Source organism: Crotalus tigris, unplaced genomic scaffold (genome assembly GCF_016545835.1).
Source record: "Crotalus tigris isolate CLP2741 ecotype Arizona unplaced genomic scaffold, ASM1654583v1 scf7180000024370.6872682, whole genome shotgun sequence".
In the NCBI taxonomy this organism is placed as follows: domain Eukaryota; kingdom Metazoa; phylum Chordata; class Lepidosauria; order Squamata; family Viperidae; genus Crotalus; species Crotalus tigris.
The window spans coordinates 4759365-4785810 of NW_024100540.1; the positions used below are offsets into that span (position 1 = coordinate 4759365).

At 39.2% G+C, this 26446-nt stretch overlaps 1 protein-coding gene across 2 annotated transcripts in view; it reads left to right on the forward strand.

Moving 5' to 3' along the window:
* Positions 1 to 26446, forward strand: part of MGAT5B (alpha-1,6-mannosylglycoprotein 6-beta-N-acetylglucosaminyltransferase B) — a 337742-nt gene that overhangs the window by 239983 nt on the left and 71313 nt on the right. For both annotated transcript variants that reach the window (XM_039328102.1, XM_039328103.1), the window contains exons 6-8: positions 11183 to 11353; positions 12807 to 12971; positions 13141 to 13310. In XM_039328102.1, coding sequence (XP_039184036.1) covers positions 11183 to 11353; positions 12807 to 12971; positions 13141 to 13310 — 506 coding nt within the window. The remainder of the gene's footprint in view (positions 1 to 11182; positions 11354 to 12806; positions 12972 to 13140; positions 13311 to 26446) is intronic.

A 26446-nucleotide genomic window follows, 5' to 3' on the forward strand; every position in this document is an offset into this window, starting at 1 on the left:
TCATTCTCTGTCGTCCCCTTCTTCAATTGCCCTCAATCTTTCCCAGCATTAGGCCCTTTTCCAGTGAGTCCTTCCTTCTCATTAGGTGGCCAAAGTATTTGAGTTTCAACTTCAGGATCTGGCCTTCTAAAGAGCAATCGGGGTTGATCTCTTCTAGGACTGACCGATTTGAACGCCTTGCAGTCCAAGGGACGTGCAGGAGTCTTCTCCAGCACCATAGTTCAAACGCCTCAATTCTTTTGCGCTCAGCCTTTCTTATGGTCCAACTTTCACAGCCATACATTGCACCTGGGAAAACCATGGCCTGGACTATACGCACTTTTGTTGGCAGGGTGATGTCTCTGCTTTTTAGTATGCTGTCTAGATTTGCCATAGTTTTCTTCCCCAGGAGCAAGCGTCTTTTAATTTCTTAATTTAATTAAGTCCCCATCTGAGGTGATCTTTGAGCCCAGAAAAATAAAATCTGTCACTACCTCCATTTCTTCCCCATCTATTTGCCAGGAATTGAAAGGGCCGGATGCCATGATTTTGGTTTTCTTAATGTTGAGTTTCAAGCCTACTTTTGCACTCTCCTTCTTCACCCACATCAAGAGGCTCTTTAGTTCCTCTTCACTTTCTGCCATTAGAGTGGTATCATCTGCATATCTTAGGTTGTTGATATTTCTCCCGGCAATCTTAATTCCAACTTTTGATTCATCTAGCCCTGCCTTTCTCATGATGTGCTCTACATATAAGAAATAGGCAGGGTGACAGTATACAGCCTTGCCGGACTCCTTTTCCAATTTTGAACCAATCAGTGGTTCTGTGTCCAGTTCTCACTGTTGCTTCTTGACCCGCATATAGGTTTCTCAAGAGACAAATAAGATGGTCTGGTATTCCCATCTCTTTAAGAACTTGCCACAATTTGTTGTGATCCACACAATCAAAGGATTTAGCATAGTCAATGAAGCAGAAGTAGATGTTTTTCTGGAACTCCCTAGCTTTCTCCATGATCCAGCGTATGTTGGCAATTTGATCTCTAGTTCCTCTGCCTCTTCAAAATCCTGCCTGTACTTCTGGTAGTTCTCTATCCACATACTGCTGGAGTCTAGCTTGTAGGATTTTAAGCATAACTTTACTAGCAGTGCAAATAGTGGTGCAACTGAAACGAGAGTGGTGCCACATTCTTTGACATTGCCTTTCTTTGGAATTGGAATGTAAACTGACCTTTTCCAATCCTGTGGCCACTGTTGAGTTTTCCAAATTTGCTGGCAAATTGAATGTAGCACTTTTACTGCATCGTCTTTTAAGATTTTAGAATAGCTCAGCTGGAATTCTGTCACCTCCACTAGCTTCTAGTTGTTGCTCAGATTTTCTAAGGCCCATTTCACTTCACATTCTAGGACTTTTGTCTGGCTCGAAGTCTCTGATGATCTCTGCTCTGCATATAAGAAATGACAGTATACAGCCTTGACTCCTTTTCCAATTTTGATCAGTGGTTCTGTGTCCAGTTCTCACTGTTGCTTCTTCATATGTTTCTCAAGAGACAAATATGGTCTGGCCCATCTCTTTAAGAACTTGCCACAATTTGTTGTGATCCACACAATCTTTAGCATAGTCAATGTAGATGTTTTTCTGGAACTCCCTAGCTTTCTCCATGATCCAGCGTATGTTGGCAATTTGATCTCTAGTTCCTCTGCCTCTTGCCTGCCTGTACTTCTGGTAGGTCCCTGACATTTTGGTCCTTTATCATGCCCATCTTTGCATGAAATGTTCCCATTCATATCTCCAATTTTCTTGAAGAGATCTCTGATTCTCCATTCTATTCTGTTGTTCTTCTTCTATTTCCTTTGCACTGTCTCCAATCTTAAGAAGGCATTCTTATCTCTTCTAGCTATTCTCTGGAATTCTGCATTCAGTTGGGTGTATCTTTTTCTTTCTCCTTTGCCTTTTGCTTTCCTTCTTTCCTCAGCTATTTGCAAAGCTTCCACAGACAGCCATTTTGCTTTCTTGCATTTTTTTTTCCCTTTTGGGATGGTTTTAGTTGCTACCTCTTGTACAATGTTGCGAACTTCCATCCATAGTTCTTCAGGCACTCTGTCTATCAGATCTAATTCCTTAAATCTATTTGTCACCTCTACTGTATATTCATCAGGAATATGATTTAGTTCATACCTGAGTGGCCTAGTGCTTTTCCCTACTTTTTTCAATTTAAGCCTAAATTTTGCAACGAGAAGCTCATGATCTGAGCCACAGTCAGCTCCTGGTCTTGTTTTTACTGACTGTATACAGCTTCTCCATCTTTGGCTGCAGAGCACATAGTCAATCTGATTTCTATGTTGACCGTCTGGTGATGTCCATGTGTAGAGCCGTCTCTTGGGTTGTTGGAAAAGAGTGTTTGTTATGACCATCGTATTCTCTTGACAAAATTCTATCAGCCTGTGCCCTGCTTCATTTTGTACTCCAAGGCCAAACTTGCCTGTTATTCCGGTTATCTTTTGGCTTCCTACCTTAGCATTCCAATCCCCCATGATGATAAGGACATCATTTTTTGGTGTTAATTCTATAAGGTGCTGTAGGGCTTCATAGAACCGGTCAATTTCATCCTCTTCAGCACCAGTGGTTGGGGCATAGATTTGGATTATTGTGATATTGAATGGTTTGCCTTGGATTCGAATTGAGATCATTCTGTCATTTTGGGAATTGTATCCCAGTATTGCTTTTCCTATTCTTTTATTGACTATGAAGGCTACTCCATTTCTTCTGAGGGATTCTTGCCCACAGTAGTATACCTGATGGTCATCTGAGTTAAATTCACCCATTCCTGTCCATTTTAGTTCGCTGATTCCTAAGATGTCGATGTTCAGTCTTGTCATCTCTTTTTTGACTACGTCTAGCTTGCCTTGATTCATGGATCTTACATTTCAGGTTCCTATGGAGAAAAAATCTTTACAGTATCGGACTTTCCTTTCACCACCAGATATATGCACAGCTGAGCGTCCTTTCGGCTTTGGCCCAGTCGCTTCATTCTTTCTGGCGGTACTAGTACTAGCCCTCTGCTCTTCCCCAGTAGCAGATTGGACACCTTCTGACCCGAGGGGCTCATCTTCCAGCATCATATCTTTTTGCCTTTTAGTACTGTCCATGGGGTTTCCTTTATGGATTACTGCCTTGTCGTGGCGAAGGGGCTTGCATAACTCAATGAAGCTATAAGCTATGCTGTGCAGGGCCACCCAAGATGGACAGGTTATAGCAGAGAGTTCTGACAAAATGTGATCCACTGGAGAAGGAAATGGCAAACCACTCCAGTGTCTTTGCCATGAAAACCCCATGGACAGTACTAAAAGGCAAAAAGATATGACGCTGGAAGATGAGCCCCTCAGGTCGGAAGGTGTCCAATATGCTACTGGGGAAGAGCAGAGGGCTAGTACTAGTAGCGCCAGAAATAATGAAGCGACTGGGCCAAAGCCGAAAGGACGCTCAGCTGTGGATATATCTGGTGGTGAAAGGAAAGTCCGATGCTGTAAAGATTTTTTCTCCATAGGAACCTGGAATGTAAGATCCATGAATCAAGGCAAGCTAGACGTAGTCAAAAAAGAGATGACAAGACTGAACATCGACATCTTAGGAATCCGCGAACTAAAATGGACAGGAATGGGTGAATTTAACTCAGATGACCATCAGGTATACTACTGTGGGCAAGAATCCCTCAGAAGAAATGGAGTAGCCTTCATAGTCAATAAAAGAATAAGAAAAGCAATACTGGGATACAATCCCCAAAATGACAGAATGATCTCAATTCGAATCCAAGGCAAACCATTCAATATCACAATAATCCAAATCTATGCCCCAACCACTGTGCTGAAGAGGATGAAATTGACCGGTTCTATGAAGCCCTACAGCACCTTATAGAATTAACACCAAAAAATGATGTCCTTATCATCATGGGGGATTGGAATGCTAAGGATAGGAAGCCAAAAGATAACCGGAATAACAGGCAAGTTTGGCCTTGGAATACAAAATGAAGCAGGGCACAGGCTGATAGAATTTTGTCAAGAGAATACAATGGTCATAACAAACACTCTTTTCCAACAACCCAAGAGACGGCTCTACACATGGACATCACCAGACGGTCAACATAGAAATCAGATTGACTATGTGCTCTGCAGCCAAAGATGGAGAAGCTGTATACAGTCAATAAAAACAAGACCAGGAGCTGACTGAGGCTCAGATCATGAGCTTCTCGTTGCAAAATTTAGGCTTAAATTGAAAAAAGTAGGGAAAAGCACTAGGCCACTCAGGTATGAACTAAATCATATTCCTGATGAATATACAGTAGAGGTGACAAATAGATTTAAGGAACTGGATCTGATAGACAGAGTGCCTGAAGAACTATGGATGGAAGTTCGCAACATTGTACAAGAGGTAGCAACTAAAACCATCCCAAAGAAAAAGAAATGCAAGAAAGCAAAATGGCTGTCTGAGGAAGCTTTGCAAATAGCTGAGGAAAGAAGGGAAGCGAAAGGCAAAGGAGAAAGAGAAAGATACACCCAACTGAATGCAGAATTCCAGAGAATAGCTAGAAGAAATAAGAATGCCTTCTTAAATGAACAGTGCAAAGAAATAGAAGAAAAAAACAGAATAGGGAGGATCAGAGATCTCTTCAAGAAAATTGGAGATATGAAGGGAACATTTCATGCAAAGGTGGGCATGATAAAGGACCAAAATGGCAGGGACGTAACAGAGGCAGAAGAGATTAAGAAGAGATGGCAAAACTACACAGAAGAACTATACAAGAATGAGCTTAACGTCCCAGATAACCACAATGAGATGGTCACTGACCTCGAACCAGACATCCTAGAATGTGAAGTGAAAAAAAACAGCAACAACAAAGCTAGTGGAGGTAACAGTATTCCAGCTGAGCTATTCAAAATCTTAAAAGACGATGCAGTAAAAGTGCTCTCAATTTGCCAGCAAATTTGGAAAACTCAACAGTGGCCACAGGATTGGGTCAGTTTACATTCCAATTCCAAAGAAAGGCAATGCCAAAGAATGGACTATCGCACCATTGCACTCATTTCACATGCTAGTAAAGTTATGCTTAAAATCCTACAAGCTAGACTCCAGCAGTATGGATCGAGAACTACCAGAAGTACAGGCAGGATTTCGAATGGCTAGAGGACGATCTAAGCAGACTTCTGCTTCATTGACTATGAAGATCACAACAAATTGTGGCAAGTTCTTAAAGAGATAAGACCAATTTGTCTCTTGAGATCAAGAAGCAACAAAACTACACAGAAGAACTATACAAGAATGAGCTTAACATCCCAGATACCACCACAATGAGATGGTCACTGACCTCGAACCAGACACCTAGAATGTGACAGTGAAATGGGCCTTGGAAAATAGAAATTGAGCAAGCAACACAAGCTAGTGGAGGTAGGTGACAGTATTCCAGCTGAGCTATTCAAAATCTTAAAAGCATGATGTAAAAGTGCTGCACAATCAATTTGCCAGCTCTTGGAAAACTCAACAGTGGCCACAGGATTGGAAAAGGTCAGTTTACATTCCAATTCCAAAGAAAGGCAATGCCAAAGAATGTTCAAACTATCGCACCATTGCACTCATTTCACATGCTAGTAAAGTTATGCTTAAAATCCTACAAGCTAGATTCCAGCAGTATGTGGATCGAGAACTACCAGAAGTACAGGCAGGATTTCGAAGAGGCAGAGGAACTAGAGATCAAATTGCCAACATACGCTGGATCATGGAGAAAGCTAGGGAGTTCCAGAAAAACATCTACTTCTGCTTCATTGACTATGCTAAAGCCTTTGATTGTGTGGATCACAACAAATTGTGGCAAGTTCTTAAAGAGATGGGAATACCAGACCATCTCATTTGTCTCTTGAGAAACCTATATGCGGGTCAAGAAGCAACAGTGAGAACTGGACACGGAACCACTGATTGGTTCAAAATTGGAAAAGGAGTCCGGCAAGGCTGTATACTGTCGCCCTGCCTATTTAACTTATATGCAGAGCACATCATGAGAAAGGCAGGGCTAGATGAATCAAAAGTTGGAATTAAGATTGCCGGGAGAAATATCAACAACCTAAGATATGCAGATGATACCACTCTAATGGCAGAAAGTGAAGAGGAACTAAAGAGCCTCTTGATGCGGGTGAAGGAGAGTGCAAAAGTTGGCTTGAAACTCAACATTAAGAAAACCAAAATCATGGCATCCGGCCCTCTCAATTCCTGGCAAATAGATGGGGAAGAAATGGAGGTAGTGACAGATTTTATTTTTCTGGGCTCCAAGATCACCTCAGATGGGGACTGCAGCCAAGAAATTAAAAGACGCTTGCTCCTGGGGAGGACAGCTATGGCAAATCTAGGCAGCATTCTAAAAAGCAGAGACATCACCCTGCCAACAAAAGTGCGTATAGTCCAGGCCATGGTTTTCCCAGTTGCAATGTATGGCTGTGAAAGTTGGACCATAAGAAAGGCTGAGCGCCAAAGAATTGAGGCCTTTGATCTATGGTGCTGGAGAAGACACCTGTGAGTCCCTTGGACTGAAAGACATTCAAACCGGTCAGTCCTAGAGGAGATCAACCCTGACTGCTCTTTAGAAGGCCAGATCCTGAAGTTGAAACTCAAATACTTTGGCCACCTAATGAGAAGGAAGGACTCACTGGCGAAGGGCCTAATGCTGGGAAAGATTGAGGGCAATAGAAGAAAGGGACGACAGAGAATGAGGTGGCTGGATGGAGTCACTGAAGCAGTAGGTGTGAACTTAAATGGACTCCAGAAAATGGTAGAGGACAGGAAGACCTGGAGGAACGTTGTCCATGGGGTCGCGATGGGTCGGAAACGACTTCACAGTTAACAACAACTGCTCTATACCACCTATCCTTGAGCTGGCTGTTAACACTGGCATGAATTTGGCTGTCCCCATTGCTGATTCCTATTCTGCCCCAGTTACCAGTTTCAAGTTACTGCAGTCCCCTGACTTCTCTTCAAGGTAACTGATTTTGCACATATTTGGGCTGCGTTTGAGTTATGTCAGGATAAGGGAAGAACACAATGATGCACCTAAAGCTGTCTCCCTCATAGGCTTATCCACACTGCATGCTTACTGTGATGGGAAGAAGCCCCTCTTACATTTCCTGAAGATTCCTCAGGAGAGCCTCTTAGCTAGCTGACTGAAGAGACAGGCTGAAGCTAGTGTGTCAAGTATGAAAGGTTTTCCTGGGGAAAAGAGAAAATGACCCATTATCTGGATAATCCATGGCAGAAGAAAAAGAAAGCTTGAGAAGTTGTTGATGAGGGACAAGTGTCTGCTATGAGACTGCCACCTTTACCTGGTTCCTAAGCTTGAGACCTGTTCTATGGTGTTAATTTGGCTACAAGTGAGGATGGAAAATGGCTTCTGCAGCCATGTCCTTTCTCAAAGTCTTCCCGGATTTCTCTTCACTTAGGCTAAATTGGTGAGATAAAGTGAGTCACCCACTGCTGGCTTTTGATTATTTAGATCTGTGTCCTCAGCCATTCTTCCCTCAGCCTGCCCATATCTTCTCACAGTTTGTACCATTCCTAAAGGACCTATAGATTTCTAGTTTGCTTTTATTAAGTTATTTGGTTTTACTATTTTTTAAAATTATATCAGTCCTCTGATCTATTAACATAAGGCAAAGTTTAAATATCTTAATCCCATATGTATAATATAGACCCGAGGGCTCTATAAAGATTCTTAGATTTCATGGTTATACATGCTTGTGTTGGTGATAATTAAATCACTTCATTTTCCCCCCTAAACCCTGGAAATAGCACTCCTATCTCGTAGATAAAATTGGCACCAGATGTACTTTGAAACATCACTAGTGATAATGGGGAAGAAGCATGGGGTAGGGAGTGGTGGGGAGTGATTTAGGAAGGGGTTGCGTTTTTTAGAGTTAGAGCTTCATGCAACTGACTTGGGAGTTGCACGTGCACACTTCATAAACATATACATTCACATTCAGAAAGTTGCACATATTTATCCATGCTGATTGATCTGTGGTCACTGGCTTCTGAGAAATTAGGAATGATGGCAATAGCTGCTGTATCACTAACATGGAGGGTTAGGGAAGTCATAGGCACCCACAAAGAACTGCTTGAGATCCAGCGCCGTGGATTCACAGCGCTAGAATAGGCTTTATGGTCAGATACCCACAAATCCACTTCCTTGTTTTCTATAAATGAAGGCCTTTAGGATGAAAGTTCATTGCACTCCCCCCACCTTAAATTTTTAGTAGATGGCACCCAAAATATGTTATTTCTGCTTTAGCATTCTAAATATTTTGCACTTATTATGCATTATGGTTATAATCAGGGCACCTTTTTTGGATGGAACCTAGTAGGGTAGGCAAGGCGGGTTGTATAACGTGTGAGTTCCGGCATCTTTTTTTTTTTAACAAAAAAAGCACTGGTTATAGTGATATACTGACTAATTAGCAAGCATATTGGAACAGTTTACTCCAGAAAGCAATCTAAAATTTAGAAAATCTTACCATTACTGGGTCACTCTTTCCTATCCAGCCCACCCCCCCTTTTTATGCAGCTAAATATTTGGTGATCCTGAGGGAAGCTATGATAGTGTCAGGTTATCAGTGTCTTGTTGTTGTTGTTTTTCTGAACAGGCAAAAACTGTGTAGTAGGAAGAATCAATAAAGAAGAATATTTACAGCTCAGAGTTGAAATGAGGGGTCCTTGGTACACTCTGAACTTGGCTGTTTTCTTGCAGATATTTTCTAGCATTGAGATGTTACCAAGTTTGAGTACTGAAAGATCTGCAATAAAACAACCAAGCTCAAAGATCACCTCAGTAGAAAGAATGTCTTAATTCTGATTTTCTTCAGGATACAGTTACCTGTGAATTTCATGCTGATGTTGCATCCCTGATGCTAATGTTAAATCTTGATTTCATTTCCTTTTCTCTGCCTGCTGGAAAGGCAGAAAATGATATGCATGAATTTCCAAAAGTCCAGGAAATGCAATAACTATTAAGTATTGCAATTAATTTACCTTCTTTGCTCCCACCCAAGGAAATGCTGAAATCATTTGTCATCTGCTATGAACATACCACACATTTCAACTTGGCCTCAATAGAAACAACAATGTTGAAAATTCTAGAAAGGGATTTGAAGTTCCATTAGGGTCCAGTAACTTGAAGAAACGTTTTTATTATTATATTTAATTACATCTAATAATAAAACTGGCATTGGTAATGCAGAACAATAGACTATCCTAGATATCACAACTATGTGGGACAACATTTGAAATGTACCAAATGTGACTTTTTCCTCCTCCTCCTCCTCCTCCTCCTCCTCCTCCTCCTCCTCCTCCTCCTCCTCCTCCTCCTCCTCCTCCTCTTTCATTTGATAATGCAAACCCTCAAAAGATACACCTAAAAGAATTCCAACTTTCCTCTGAATGCGCTATTGATATGGGAGACTATACTATACTCCATATTCAAAAGAATCAAATAGAGATGTAGGCTAACTTAATGAAAAAAAAAACTGAACAAATTCTCATTTGAGAGTGGGAGAGTGAGGATAGATGCTTCTTGCTCTCAAATCACAGTAGCTAGGTTATCCTGGGTTTCATGATTAATGGATGAATGTAATTTTCACAGCCGTGTTAATTATTCACACACAAGCAATGCAAAAATAGCAACAACATGAATTTATCATCTTGCTTATTTTTAATTTAGAAAGTCATCTCTGGCCCGAAGAACTTCAGGCATCTTATATTTGTTGTGCTTTTAACATAGAACAGAACTTTAGTTAGCCTTGCCAGGTAGACCAAGCAGGAAAGAGATCAGATGAGTTAATTCTGCGGTGCTTTATTGTAAGGCTCCAATAACAGGAACTTGCCAGCCTGAAAGTACAAATCTCCCACCCTCCCTTTTTACAGTCTGATAATTAGGGGGGGATTCTTTCTGAGCTTCTTCTCTGCCTGTTAAGCAGCTGTGCCCCCCCCCTTATCTGATCATTCCCCAGGCAGCATCTCTTCCACTCGCTTCAAAATCATTCATATAAATCATTACAGCTGGATGTGGATGTGTGCAGCACTGTACAGCTGCACCCCAATGCTTTAGTTTAACTATCAGTTAAAATAGAAAGCCAATTTGGTGTAGTAGTTAAGAAACCTGGAGACCCTGAATTCTTGTCTTGCCTTAGGCACAAAGCCAGCTGGGTGACCTTGGACTTCCCTGCCCTAGGAAGCAGGCAAGGACCAACCATTTCTGAAATATTTCCAAGAAAACTGCAGGGATTTGTCCAGGGAGTCAGCTGAAGTCAACGCTGACTGTCTGAACAGCATAACCATAAGTTAAAATTAGTTATCTCCTCCCCCACTGAACCTCAGCAACTAATCTAACTACTTGACAAAATATAAATTAACTGCTAGATTAACAAGACACAACTTTTACATTACTCAGATTTTTCCAGTTCTATAGCATTCATTTTTGCTGCCTTTGTTCAGACCTGGGTTAAATTTTAAGTGTGATTTAAATGTGGGTGGCAGTAATTTGATCTCCTGTCTGAATGATTGGTGAGTTTTACATATTGGGAGTGGAGGTCTGTCTCTTGAGTGGATTCATTGGTGTAGTTAAGTTTGGGAGAGGATGGCACCAGCAATTATGGAGGATGATTTATCTACATCGAGGAGCCTATTCTTATTTCTTTGTATGCAAAACAACTTTTTAAGGGCATTGCTAATTTTTTTTTTTTTTTTTTGCTTTCTTAGTGCAGGATTGTCAGCTCTACCTTGCTGGGCAATAGAATATTAATGCTAGCAGTGATCTTTCACCTATCTGTTTTTGAAACTTCCTAAACAAAATACTTATTTTTCCCAATTCTTTTTTCTCTGCCAGTACTGACTGAAATAAAAGGCAAAATATACTTTGTGAACAGTGGATTGATACAGCTATCCTGAGCTCCTCTGGCAGCATCTCCTCTGCATTTAGATAAGAACATAACAGAATCTAATCTAGTTTAAACACAATTTTCTTTCACAAGGCATACTGTGAATTTGCTCCTGTAACAAAACACACAGAAAGTTTTTTCTCCTGCGGCATTTTTACCTTTTTTTCCTCCTTCACAAGATTTGTACTTGTCGCATATCTTTCTTTCTATTATCATTAAAACAATATGTTGCCTTGCAGTGGATGAGGGCTCGGTGGACTTCGGACCCTTGCTACGCATTCTTTGGTGTGGATGGCACAGAATGCTCCTTCCTCATCTACCTCAGTGAAGTTGAGTGGTTTTGCCCAGTGCTGCCTTGGCGAAATCAGTCAGCAGCTGCCCCTTCTTCCAACCCATCACCCAGGATACAGGTAAGACTTGCTGCTTTTGGATTGACTCAGGGCTATGACCTATTTATCAAAGTGGTTTTCTTTTGAAACTAGCCTAAATATTCTCATTTGATAGAAATGGACATGGGCAACCATCCACAGAAAAACATGTGTTAGAACATCTGTTTGTGAAAAACTGCAGTTCCTGAATGATTCCAATTGTAGGATAAATATGGGAGGAGCAGGAAAAAAATCTTGCTGTTCTATGACCGTAATAAAGATTGATTGATTAGGAAAAGATTGTATACTGTCTACAACTAAGTATAATCACACATCCCACTCAATCTCTATTCTCCATTTTCCATTAAATATACATAAATAAAATCAGAGCACACAGTGCATTACTATGGGATCAGGTGCAATAGGGAGAGTTTTTCTCCTGATTATATTTTTTCCTGATGTTGTAGTAGTGTTAATATAGGCAGAATGCCTGAGTAAGGGGATGCTGCCTATAATTTCACTAAGTAGCAAATGAGGGGATTAGTCTTTCTACATCTGCCAGAAAATCAGGTGGCTAGAATGGGAACGTTGAAAGAGAAGGAAGTCTATTCTTAGCTTTTCCCAATAACTATCAGACTATTTTTCATATAACAGTTTGGAAGTAGTTTGTCACGGTCTCCATCTAGGATATTTTAGACCAGTGGTTCTCAACCTGTGGGTCGGGACCCCATTTGGGGTCAAACGACCATTTCACGGGGGTCGCCAAACCACTCTGTCCACCATTTTTTTCCCTTTTCCCTAGCTGTCCTACTCCCTCTTATTGGTGGCCACACCCACTTGGGGGTCACCACAACATAGGGAACTGTATTATGGGGTCATGGCATTAGAAAGGTTGAGAACCACTGTTTTAGACCTACCAGCCTAGCTTATGTCCCTGGATTTCCCTGATGGTCTTGCATTATCTACTGAACATAGAGTGGTCACTCCTTTGGGGTCGTGAATGCAACTGGAAAGTACTCTTAGGTCAGTAGCAAAATGAAACCACTGATTAACATCCAGATAACAGTTGTATGCTCTAAGGTCTAAAGAACTATAAAATAAAAGTTATGGTGGGAAAAACCCAACCTTAATAGCAAAACTCCATCAAATATACTGTACAATTGTCAGTGGTTATAAGATGTAAGAAAGTAAATCAGTATCCGAGAGAAGGACATGGTTGCTGCAAATATGAACCAGGACATTCCACATTACAACAACTTGTAGTCTGTAGTTTTATCACTTCTTCTTCCAATAGGCTGTACCTGATAATTAATTTTCAAGATAGTCCTCAGCATATAATCCTAAACTCACCATATTACCCTAAACCATTTCAGTAGTATTTTTAATCTTACCCAAAGAAGCAATGGAAAGAAGAGTGTATGCCCAACTGATAGGTCTTATGAAAATCACCGAGCCTTGCATGAATAGAAAATCTATTGTTTTTTTATCCTCCTAGGCAGCTTTTCAGAGAGACCTCTCCTATCTTCTGGAGCTAATTGGCAGCGGCAAGGAGTCCTTGATCTTCATGAAGAAACGGATCCGTCATTTGGCTGCACAGTGGCTGAGGGCCTCTCATAAACTGGAACAGAAACTGGAGGGCAAACACAGAGATCAGAAGCAGGTACAAAATTAAATTAGTTTCTTGTTCATTGTGTATGGGGTTATAAGTGTAAGGTACAGAAATTCAGTTGTGCTGGTTTTTTTTTTGTAATTTATTTCTTGCCTACCTAAAACCCTATTTCTATTCACACACACACACACACACCCCCTTTTCTTTTTGGCTTTTTTAGATTTTGATCCACATTGGCTTCTTGACAGAAGAATCGGGAGATGTTTTCAGCCCTCGTGTACTAAAAGGGGGTCCACTGGGAGAGATGGTCCAATGGGCAGATATATTAGCTGTTCTTTACATCCTGGGCCATAGTCTGAAAATCACAGTCTCTTTGAAAGAACTTCAGAGGTGGGTTTTCTTCCATAATCTAAGCATTGCATTTATGGCACAACAATCTTATTAATATGCATAGAAGACATTTTTAAAAAATATTCTTATCCAATGGTAGTAATCTGAAAGTAACTTAAAACTGAAGGGCTTTCCGTTTCATTACATTAGACTGAATGCCTTGCTTTCACAAATTTAGATTCCTCATACTATGGAAGGCACAGAAGATTTATCAGTTCAGAATTCAGAGAAGAGTTATTGGATACAATAACAGAATATTACAGAAAAAAAAATACCCAGGTATTTTATGGCTAGCACGATCTAATGACTAAAAGATATAATGACATTATTCATAGTCTCTCTCATATGCCTTGTCCTTCTTCTTCTATAAAGAGTGACACAAAATTATTTAACGCACGAAAACTGACAAAATGGTGTTCACATGTTTATGTGATTAACAACGTCAAAAGTGCCCCGTGAGATATATAACCCCAAATAATGCTGCTTTTTCTCAGATAAGCATGATAACAGTAGTAGCATCTTAAAGCATTATACAGTAGATATCTTCATACCATCTGCCTTCTTCTAACCATAGCTATCACTAATGTTACACCGCTTTAATTTCATAGAAAAAAGGAACTGATTATAGTACCCTAAAATATTCCCTAAAGCAAATCTTTGCTATAAAACAAATATTTGCTTTTTTCACATATGTACTGTGTTAACTGTTACTCCTTCTTCATGACTCTCTCATCTTTAGATATGAGAGCAAATCCTCTTTCATAGAATGAGCCCAGCTAATCAAAGGTTCCTATGGTGCAAGTGATGATTTAACAATGCTGCATAACTGCTGAGGGTAAACAAAGCTGGCTTAGCAAGAAAAAAGCCATGTTTCCTGGGACTCAAGCTTATTTTTTAAACAAGCGACCCCCCCCCCCATCTCCTCGCCATAGCAGTGGATTCTTTTTCAGGCTGAATGTTTGTTAAAAAAATTCTCTCTGCTCCCAGCAAGTGACTCCAGACTAAATTAAGCAAAGAAAAGTAATCTTCTTAAATAATGCAGGATTTCTGTGATGTGGGGTAAGAAAAGGAAGAGCAAACAGGATCAGAACAGGATTGAGCTGATTAGTATTTAATGGTTGCTGATTCAGTCTGAATACCGTAGTATGCTCCCTGATCACTCCTAGCTTTTTGCTATTCTACACCAAATAGATTAAGGTGCCAAAATAAACGTTGCAGGAAATGAAGTGCAGTATCACGTGAAAGAAAGTGCTGTATGAAGATCGCCCAGCCCTGTCTGTAATATTTTGGTATGACTTTCCAGTCTTCTTATATCATTCTGCCCTCTGCTTTCCATGTTTTGCTAGAAGATACATACTAAACCTATATCTCAAGCACATAAGAGCGATTGCTCAGTGTAACAGGGAACCTCTCTCTCTTGGTACGCCACACTCAGTGGTGGGATTCAAATATGTGAACAACCAGTTCTCTGTCTAGATGTCACTTCTGGAAGTCCATTCTGGGCCTGGGCAAGAAAAAAATAGCTACTGGTTCTGCTGATGTGGTGCAAACCGGCTGAATCCCACCACTGGCCATAGTTAGTGTCTTTTAGTTGTTTGGGGGTGAGCCCTATTTCAAGCCAGCCCAGTGGCCTCTGATTATGATTAGTTTGGGGATCTAGTGGGTTCTGAGGAAAAGGCTGGTTTGAAAGATCAGAGCTTTTTCCTGATGCCCAGTGAAGAATGACTCTGCAGAAGAAGGTCTAGGGGGCAATGGAGATGCAGCAATCCTGCACCAGTTTAAAATGGCTAGTGAAAGCTGGACCACTGTTTAAGGATCACCTAATTGTATCATAGAATGAATGGGCACTAAAGTGTGTGAGATTGGATCCATGGGCAAAAATAAGAGGAGGAATTCTGCTTTAAAACATCAGAACATTCAAGGATACGTAGGAGATTTTGAGATTCCCCATGTTTTGGAGGCTGGTGTGATGGAGACTTAGATCTTTTCCTGAATCACATCCAGTTTGTATGTAACTAGCAGAGGACTTCCTTCCTTTCAGCAGCTGCTGTCCCACTGGAAATAAACATGCTCTTTGTGTCCTGTCCCTACCAGCATGCCCTTCTGTCTCACATGGCCTACTATAAGCAGAGCCACTCAAAAGTTTAATTTCTTTTGCTCTTCTTCTCCTCACTTATTCTAACATGCTTTGGTGGCAAAAATAATGGGAAACTTTTTTTTTTTTTGTAAAATGTAAAGGTCAGAAAAGGTGCTCCATTTAATGAAATTGGTGGCAATCTATTAAAAACAGACAACTCACACTTACTGCATAGCTTTTTAGCACCTTGCAGAATTTTCCTTTCATATCTTTTTTTTTTTTTTTTTTTGTAGACAGGATATTCCATGCAGAACAGTCAGGCAGAGATGGCCTGGTGCTGTAGCTATTAGGACTTCAAGAGGAAAAATGACTCAGACACACCATGGGCACTTAAGAGTGTGAAGTTGTTAATTAGCACCAGTGATAGTGCAAATGAGACAGGAGCAAGGACTGGGGGTAGCCTGAGAAAGGGAAGTTTCAGATGTTGTTACTTTTGCACAGTGGTGAGATTCAGCCAGTTCGTACCACTTCGGCAGCTAATTTTTTGTTGCCACAGCCCAGAATGGACTTCCAGAAGTGGCATCCACACAGAGAACTGGTTGTTCATATATTTGAATCCCACCTCTGCCTTTGCACCATGATTACAGTGATGAGAGGCTATAGCATCCTGTATGTAGTTCAATTTTGTTGGTTGGTTGGTTGGTTGGCTCATTTTATAACACTGCCTATCTCACACATGTGATTCTGGGTGGCTTACAGAACTAAAAACACAAAAAACAGTGGGAAAAAATGATCAAAATCATGATAGCATAAGATCATTAAAAGAGTAAAAGCTACCGTAAATGCCGGCGTATAAGACAACTTCCGCGAGCGCTGAAATCGGCGCCAAAGACGGGGGTCGTCTTATTCGCTGAGTCGTCTTATACGCCGGAAATACTGGTAGTTTCCGGCGTATAAGACGACGTTCTAGGAATGCGGCCCGGCTATAAAGACGGGGGTCGTCTTATACGCCGGGTCGCCTAATACGCCGGCATATACGGTATTTAAAAAGTCAAAAACATGATTTGTAGGAAAGCATAATCAACATCTCTAACAGCACAGACATTTTGTAGGATTCATGCCACCCTTACCCGATCCCCAGGTAAGATGGCAGAGCCATTGACTTTAGGCCCTGCTGGAATGCCAATAGGGGTGGGACCAGTCTGACCTCAAGGGCAATGATATTTCAAAGAGTGGAGGCTGTAGCAGAAAAGGCCTTCCTCCTGCATACCAGCAGATAACATTCCTTAGTGAATTGGACCCATATCAGTTTGTTTGTTTGTTTGTTTATATTTCACCTTAATTATTATTTCTTTAATAATCAAGCTAAGGTTGAAAACAAATCTAATACTCTTTTCTCCTCCTATTTTCCCTACAACACCATCTAAGTTTAGTTCGGCTATGAAAGAGTGACTGGTTCAAAGTCACCCACTTGGCTTTTTATGGCTAAGGCGGGACTAGAACTCATGGTCTCCTGTTTTCTAGCCTGGTGCCTTAACCACCAGACCAAACTGGCTGCCTTTCTGCAGATCTGACTGGAAGGGTTGAAATGACTGGGAAAATATGTATTGGGTAATTGCTCTACATCAGGGGTATCAAACTTGCAACCTCACGTGACGTGTTGCGTCATATCGCAACTTTTTTTCCATTGCTGGCAATGGGGTGGGCACGGTTTCTCTATGATGCATCCGGCCTGCAGGCCGGCAGTTTGACACCCTTGCTCTACATTTTCCGACCTATACCTAGCTAGTGCATCTTGCTTGGCATAATAAAGCCTATCCCTGTCCCCTTATCATTGTGAATGAAAAGAGGTTCATAAAGCTGTCTTCTTCTATTATATCAAGGTAAAGATACCTTGAAGTCAAGCTTCTCTCCTCGAGACTAGGGTGGATGTCACCCTATTGTTTTCTGAGCAGCAAGAGAGAAATGTTTTGTTGTATTATTTTTTTCTGGGGCTTCTATTATAAATTCAAGTTTATCCGCTTTCCATATCCAGATACAGAATAATGAATACTGCTGGGCTTCATTAGCATTAATCATTATATACTATGTTCTGGCTACATTATCAAGATGTGCCTGTACAGGTATAAAACATAGAGGGAAAACTGTACTGAAACAATTACAATTGTAATTTAAGGGACTTGAAAATTCAACCGATGTCAGCATAAAAATGTTTGCTTAAATATAAATTTAAATCTCATAGAAAGAGATTGTGTTTATTTATCATGCTAAACCAACATTATAAACCATAACCAAATGAAATTGTAACTTAGCATGTTTCATCAACCAAGCTATGAAGAGCTTTGTGTCAACTTCACACACCCATTTAGTTTGGTTTAGTGTTAATGCAGTTTACAGTTATGCAACCCATCAATCTATCTCTGATAACAAAGATGGAAAATCAGAATAAAACACTGGGGGAAAAAATCATATTCTGACCTCTGGGACTAACTGTAACCTCTTTTTAGTGATTCCCACAGCCTCATAATATGGCACATCCCCATCAGTGAAGTAGCAAGCAAAATTACCTTGAGGCATTCATATCAATGGAAATAGTTTTTGTTTTGCTTTAGTTAATTATGTGATATATTAGGGATTGACAATTGCGTTTTTCTTGTTTACATCTCTTTCTTGTTTCTTTATGCATTGATCCTGTTTCTTCATTGGCCAATTTTTAAAAATCCATCAGTTATTTGCTTTTTATTTGTAGATCTGATACGCACACAGATGTTGTATTGTTTTATCTTAAAATATACATTTCCATAAGTGCATTTTAATACATGGCATTTAAAAATCCAGTTTGGCTGCTGGTTTTATTTTATTTTTAGCCAAGAAATGTATTCTGACATTTGGTGAGGCACAAAATTACTTAGTCCATAAGATACAGCAGTTAGTCTCAGAGTTTATAAAGATTAAATTATTCAGACATCCATACTACAGGAACACTCATCCCTATGTACTATGTGCATAGGCGCAACACAGATGCGCACAAATAACAAAAGAAGAAAGATTTGATTAACAGAAAGCTACAGCTAAGAATGTATTCTCTAAATTCAAACTGTAGATTTTCCAATTTAGAATGAAGCATGGCACAAAATAAAGAACAGAGCAGAACAAATAAAAGGTTGCATCATTAAGTGTGATATGTTTCCATGTATCGTCACTACCCTGAGTTCTGTGAATAAAGAATAGAATGCAAATATAACTTTTTTTTGTCCTAATAGACCTCAATAAACTGCCAGTAGAATGGGAAATTCAGATAACAAATTGGATATGTTTGTATTAATCCAGGTAACAAAGCTTCGAGAATAGTAATTATTTAGTGTGTCCTAATAAAATTAGTTCATAGAACTAATCTATCCAGAGCCTATTTCTCACATAGGCAAAAAGGTGTCTCTGGAAAGTCCAAAAGGTTGATATGAAGGCAAAAGTGGCATTAAGGGGGCAAATCACTTTGATCGGGGGAAAATTCTAGAACCCATTAGGTTTGTATAATGCTTTTAGGTAGAATTCCAAAAGGATAATCTGGAACATGTAGGAAGGCAAGAAGAGAGTGAATGTAAAACCTGTCAGCAACATTATAAATTGGCTTATCTTTTCCCACAAACAGATATCTGTTCTCTACAGCTGCTGCAAAGCATGGCTGTGTTAAACAGGTAGTACCTTTATATTCTTGTACATGCTGAAGCACCTTCTGGGAAATGAAACCTATTCATCGTGCAGCCCTGACAATTACTAATTGTGATATATATGGTTAAGTCATAGTGACTGGTCCAAGGCACCCAGTTTTCTTGGCTGAAAATCCCCAATATACAATTCTGTACTGTAACTACAACACTACACTGGCTTTCAATGTAAATAAGCTCACAGTAATTAAAAGCAAAAGAAGTAAAGAAAGAGGGAGAGTAGAACATAATACTTCCTATCCTTATAATGCTTCTCAATGAATTAATGACTCCCAACAGGCACAGATCAAGGGAAGTGTGTTTGCCAGGAAAAGATAAAACCTCAAGATATATTGATGGTATAATTATACCTGTTTACTTTTAATAGAGATATTATCAAGGGAGCAAACTCCTCGTTCTACTGCAAGACTTTTAGTCACTGAAAATTTACATCACTTTATGAACAGCTAATTCTCAGGACAAATTTCCTGCTAACGGTACTGCTTCCAGTCTACTGCTTCTGCAGAGACAGATCCATTTGTATTGCACCCTGTAATAAAACTGATCTTTTTTTGTTTTTAGCTGATGAGTGCCCTCAAAGATATTGAGAAAATAAGAGGTAGATACATCCAGGCAGAGGAATGAGAAGGGAAGATAGACTGCACTGGTTCTTCTTCTTGTGAGCATGAGATGAATGATTAGGGGAAAAAAGAAAAATTCAGAGAAAACCAACTAAGATGATCAAAGGCCTGGAGACTAAAACATACGAAGAATGGCTGTGGGACTTGGGTTTGGCTAGTCTAAAGAAAAGAAGAAATAGAGGAGACATGATAGCAGTGTTCTAGTATCTGAGGGGCTGCCACAAAGAAATGGGGGGTTACGTTATTCTCCAAAGCACCAGAGGGCAGGAGAAGAAACAATGGTTGGAAACTGATCAAAGAGAGAAGCAACCTGGAATTAAGGAAAAACTTCTGACAGTGAAGACGATTAACCAGTGGAACAGTTTGCCTTCAGAAATGGTGGGCGCTCCATCATTGAAGGTTTTAAGAAGAGACTGGACAGTCACTTGTCTGAGATGATATAGGTTCTCCTGCTTGAGCAGGGGGCTGGACTAGAAGACCTCCAAGGTCCCTTCCAGCTCTATTCTATTCTAGATCTGTTGCCCATCATTTCACACAATGCTACTGTAATCTCCCTGTTTATAAGGAAGCCACATTTTGCACTTGGACTTTCTCTCTTTCCCCTTGCCACAGTGTAGAAAACAAGCATGTATTATATATTACGTGGAATATTATAGCCAGAAAGAATATAAGTACATGGAAAGTAGTTGCTGCTAATATACTGAAATTGGTTAAACTAGCAAACTTTCAAGTATGAATCTATATCATAAAATTGTCTGCAAATTCTATTTGTTTAAGGGGAAAAAAATAAGCACCAGCAATTGTATAACTTCCCCTGTGGCAGTGGTGGCAAACCTATGGCACGTGTGCCAGAGGCAGCACTCAGAGCCATCTCTGTGGGCACGCGTGCTGTCACCCCAGTCCTAGGCCTTCAACTGGCTTTTATAAAACCTTTTTGCTTTAGACCTCTGCCGCTGTGTACAAAACAAAAAAAGGTTCAATCAATCAGTCAATTTCAACTTCTCGCGGGAAAAAAAAATCTTGCAAAGTTGGAATTGATTGAATGAACTTTTTAGTCCCACCCAGTCTGCCATTATCACCACAGCTATGCCCACCCAATAGACCATGCTCACCCAATGGGCCACACCCAGCCAATGGGTCACACCCATCTGGCACCCGACAATGCATAAGTGGGTTTTGGGTTGCAGGTTGGGCACTTGGTCTCTAAAAGGTTCACCATTACTGCCCTATGGCATTTAAAATACACATCTTTTATAGACAATTTCCCCTAATACAAATAGTTATCAACTTATAACAGTTCATTTGGTGACCATTCAAAGTTACAATGGTATTGAAAAAAATGACTTATGACTGTTTTTCACACTTATGACCATTACAGCATCCCCATGGTCAAATGATCAAAAATTGATGCTTTGCCACTGGTTCATCTTTATGACAGCTGCAGTGTCCCAGGATCATTTAACAAATGTTTCACTTAGCAACATAAATTTTGAGCTCAGTTGTGGTCGTAAGTCAAGGACTACCTATATATTTTATGCAGTTTCCTCAGATATACTTCACTTTTGTATTCAACTTCCTAGGTTTAGTATTAGATACAATTATAGTCTAATGAATATTTAGAATTGAGTAATGTTGATTCCCTGTATTAAGTGTCCATTTGTATCAGACTGCATTTTGTTTTGACAGATCATATTTTTGGCCTGAAATAGTATCCATAATGGATTTCTTTTACATTACTACTGCAGCACCAACTATAAATACCTAAACATACTTCAAGATTTGATGGTAAATAGCCTATAGTCCTTATTTTGCATCACTGAATGATTTAAGAGCATGATGTTGGTCTTGGAAAATAAAGAAATCATTTGCTCGCTGCTGAATGCCCCTCTTTTGCTTTTTGGAAGTCCAACTCTAGCACTCAGATTATAAGAATATATTGTTCTGTGAACTGCACTCATACAACATGCAAACTATGGCTTATTTTGAGCATGCTTTGTTTCATAAGGCACAATGATTAACTTCACATTAAACACTAATCCATAATCAAATAAATATAGCTTAACATAATGTGACTCCAGCCAGGGGAGTAATGATAAATGTTTTTTAGATGTGAGGAATTCTGATCATCTGCAGAAAGTACAAGAGAAGCTAAAATACACTTCCGGTGGTTTATAGCATGGTCCCTTTGTATTCATGACTCTAATCTTCAACTTAAATTGCACTTATTACTTTACTGCTAAGGGTAGACCTAAAATTTGGATTGCTTAAATGGCTGTTTGGGTGTGGGGACTCCAGGGTATGCATTTGCATGCAAAGTTAGATAGGATATTCATAGATCCATGTCTTCTACCCTTCTTTCATTAGTTAATAATTGGAATTGGAAAAAGGAAGTTGCATAAAATATAGCAATAGCCCTTAGACTTATATAGCGCTTTACAGAGCTTTACAGTCTTCTTTAAGCAGTTTACACAGTCAGTCTATTGCCCCCAACAATCTGCGTCCTCATTGTACTGACCTCTGAAGGATGGAAGGCTGAGTCAACCTTGAGTTGGTCAGACTCGAACTCCAGACTGTGGGCAGAGTTAGCCTGCAATACTGCATTCTGATCACTGTGCCAGCGTGGCTTATATGGAAAATATGATGTTCTGATCTGCATCCATAAAATATATTGCTAAGTAAAATGGGTACAGTTTGCCTGTATTGGGCATAAAGAAATTGGTAGAAAGAAAGATTGGAGAAAGATAAATATCACTTCTACTTCCACCCCTAAATTAATGAGAAGCTATTTTATTCTCTTCTTCCACAAATATATTCCATGCTTTATGGAGCAGAAACAAGAGTGGTGATCATAGCCATCATAGAATACAGCTTGTTCAAAAGGACAGAAGTAGTAAAAATTGAGGATGACTTACATTTTATGGTAGGTTAAAAGAATATCGACCTCTGTTCAAAATTCTAAGAATGAATACTTGGTAGCGCTGTTAAAAGAATCTCAGTGAAAAGGAAAAATAAATAAAAGCAGCACTACTATTAATGTCCACTACCAACCATCCTGTCAGAATGAAGATATCAATGATGCTTTCCAAAAATAATAATTTGTTTTACAAAAATGCATGATGAAATAGGGATGGAAGATTTTACTTGCATAACATCAATGTGGGGACAAAATTTACTAAGCATAGCCTTTCTAATAATTTCCTTACCTCTCTCATTGATAATTGATTCCTTAAGAAAGTGGAAGAAGACACTTGGGGAGCAATTATTTTTTATTTGATTCTAACCAACAGGGAAAATTTAGTTGATAAAGTAGAAATAAGGAGAATTGTGGGGAGGGAGTGAACTATTTAATGCTAAACTTCTTGATATTAAGAGAAACTAAAGCTAGTCAAAATCAGAACACAACTTGCACTTCAGGAAAGCACATATTAATGAATTCAGATGTTTCCATAGGTATGAGAGTTGCTAAAAATTAGATATAAAAGACACAACTGAAAACAGTCCAAAGAAAGAAGAAAGTCCAGGAGATTCCGTAAAATACTCAATGAAAATTTTAAAATAAGAAAGAATAAGGAGGTGGAAAGAGAAACAGATTACCAAGGAAGAGTGCATAAAAATATTTCAGATTTGTAGAAATGGGATTTTAAAAAGTCAGCTAGTATGAATGGAAGTCAGTGAATAAGGTTAAGAAGAGTACAAAAAATTTTCAGATATTTAAGAAATGTACTGATGATATAGCCAATCCAGCTATACCAGATACTGATGATGTTATCTAGTTTGTGTAATGAAACATCTGCAAGAAAACAACCAAGCTCAGAGAGCACTAAGGACCTCTCATAGCCAATCTCTATCCACTATCATTTTGGAATCTTGGAATAGTAGAGAAGTATCGCATGACTGAATGAGAGAAAACATTTCAAAGAAAACATCTTTTAAAAAAATAAACTAAGGATGGGGGGAGGATATGGGAAAGAACAAGCTAATTGGTGTGATTCTAAGCTTGATCATAAAATAATAAATATGTGTCATGAAAATTATATTATTAGAAAGCAGCATGGATTTCTTAAGAATAAGCTTTGCTAAACTGAGTCTATTTCTGTTCTATTTTGACTAGATATATGTTTTAATAGTTTATATTGGAGAAGTAATATTTCTTGACTTTAGCAAAGCATCTGTCAATCTTTTGAGATAATCCAGACAAGAAAGCACAAACATTGAGTTCTATGTCAGTATCTGACAGAGTGTTCCATGATATTTGGATTGGCAAACTAATTAAGTGTAGACTTGATGTCATGTTTATTAGGCAGATAACCACTGGCTTGAAAACCATATCCAAAAAGTGCTTATTGTGTTTATTTGATAAATTGGAGTGAGATATCTACTGGGGTGTCATTGATCTTGTGTCTAGTATTCTTCAGTAATGAGTTGGATGATGCAATAGAATATTTTTCAAATAAAGAGAGGGCAGGTAGCTAATACTGTAAAAGACACAAAATGATCTTGTTAGATTAGACAGTTAGAGTGGAAATGACAGAAAAAACTTTGATAAAAAAAAGTTCAAATACAAATGAATATAAAGGGGAACATACAGTTTGGTATTATTAAGATACATATGAAAAGACTTTTGAAAGGTATTTGATCACAAACAGTATGGCAGCTGCTGAAAAGCCAAATGCAATTTTATGTTGTATCAATGGAAATATAGTTTCCATGTCATGGAAAGTAAGAGTTTCATTGTATTATGCGCTGATGAGACTATTTTAAGGGTTATGCCATATTCTGGGTGCCACATTGTAAGCAATGTTAGAAGAAACACAAACAAATTCAGGGAATGTCTATTGGGGAACTGCAAACTAAGTCTTAAGAGTGACTGATGAACCTAGAAATGTTTTGCCTTGAGGGGGAAAAAAATGACTGAATAGGAAAATGAAAACACTTTTCTTGTACTTGAAGGAATGTCACACAAAAGAAGGTCAAGACTTGTTCTTTATCATCCCTGAGTGCAGCACACAGAATAATGGTCTTAAATTATAAGAAGACAAGTTCTTGTTCCTCTTTCCCCCTAAATCTTCCTAATAGTGAGAGCACTTTGTCACTGAAATCATTTATCGGAGGCAGAAGGAGGAAGTTCTCTTCATTGAATGTGTTCCAGCAGAAGCTAGGCAGCCATCAGCTGGGAATGCTTTGAATTGGATTCATGTATTAACTGGTTGGATCTGATGACCTAAATTGCCTGTTCCAATTCTAGGAGCCCATAATATGTCTAAACTCATACCTTAACCTAGTGGTTAAGATAACAGGCTAGAAAGTGGGAGATCATGAGTTCAAGTCCCGCTTTAGCCAGGAAAGCCAGATGGTGTGACTTGAATTATTTATAAAAATAAAAAAGGAAGGATATAAATAAACACATGAATATATAAATATCTATGCTAATGTTGGAAGTATGGATTGCAGTTCTCTCTGACAAATAAAGGAGCTGTCCAACAGCACTTGGTGCTTAGTAGCTATCTTTTCCTCCCAAGCAAACAGACAACTTAAAATAGAACAGCTTTTTGTTTCATGCTTGAAATTGCTCTTAGATTTGTGTGTGTGTTTAAACTCACTTTAAAATACCAACATACGGAAATATCTCTAATGTTAGAAATAAAAAAAAAATCATACCACCTCATGCTTTATTTGCTAATTTCACCCCGAGGCCGGATATGAAATGACAAGATAGCCATTTGTGCATCAACCCTTTTTTTAAGATACAGTGATGCATAAAAGACAAAGAATGGTAGACCCCACTTCATCTCTATCTACTGATCCAAAATTCCTCATTCCCAGCTCTGATTTTGACAGTACTTCTGGGATGGTAAGGCAAAGAAAAGGTGATAATTAAGCAGCCTTTGCCTGTATGCCTTTTTACTGTTAAAACAAGAACGTCTCCACTTGGCACAAATCAGTCATCAACAGGCACATAGAGATAGCTAACATTTCCACATCATTCAAAAAAGACAATAAAAAAGTTAAAAAGGAAATCAGAACACCTTCTTGCCAGCAATCAACACCCATATAAGCAGTAATTAACACCAGGATTTACACTAAACAAATAACACCCAACCAAGGCACCACCAACTCCGATAAACAATCAAGCAGTAAACAATAGCCTAATCAAGGAACTCCCAAGGAGAAAACAACACCCCCATCAACACTGAGCAGGCAAGCTACTGGATATAAACAAGGCGCAAACCCCACTGCTTTCTAGTACAGGAGATGTTACTTAGTTGAATAATGAAACATTTGCAAACAAACAACCAAGCTCAGAGAGTAGTGGGGATTCCATAAACCTCTCCTCTGTTGTGTCTGAATGAAGTAGAGATGTACCATGATTTGTCCCAAGGAATATTACTGTTCCCTACAGAACATTTCAGTGATTTATCTTGTACTTGCAACTTTACATAGCTGATCTTTCCTGCTTGCCATGTGGACGATGCAGATTTCCTTCATCCATAAACTGGGGCAATAAACATCCAGGGGATATTTCCAGAAATGTAAAACTGTTCTTTCCCTTCTTTCAAAAAGTTGTTTACCTCATCCAAATTGAGCCTATTCTTGTAGCAGAAGAAAAGCTCTACTTATAAAATGTTAACCAAAGTCTTATTATATAATTGTCCTCTGTTTTTAATAGGCAATTTTGTGAGTCTATTTGCAAAGAACATCCTATTCTGTCAACAC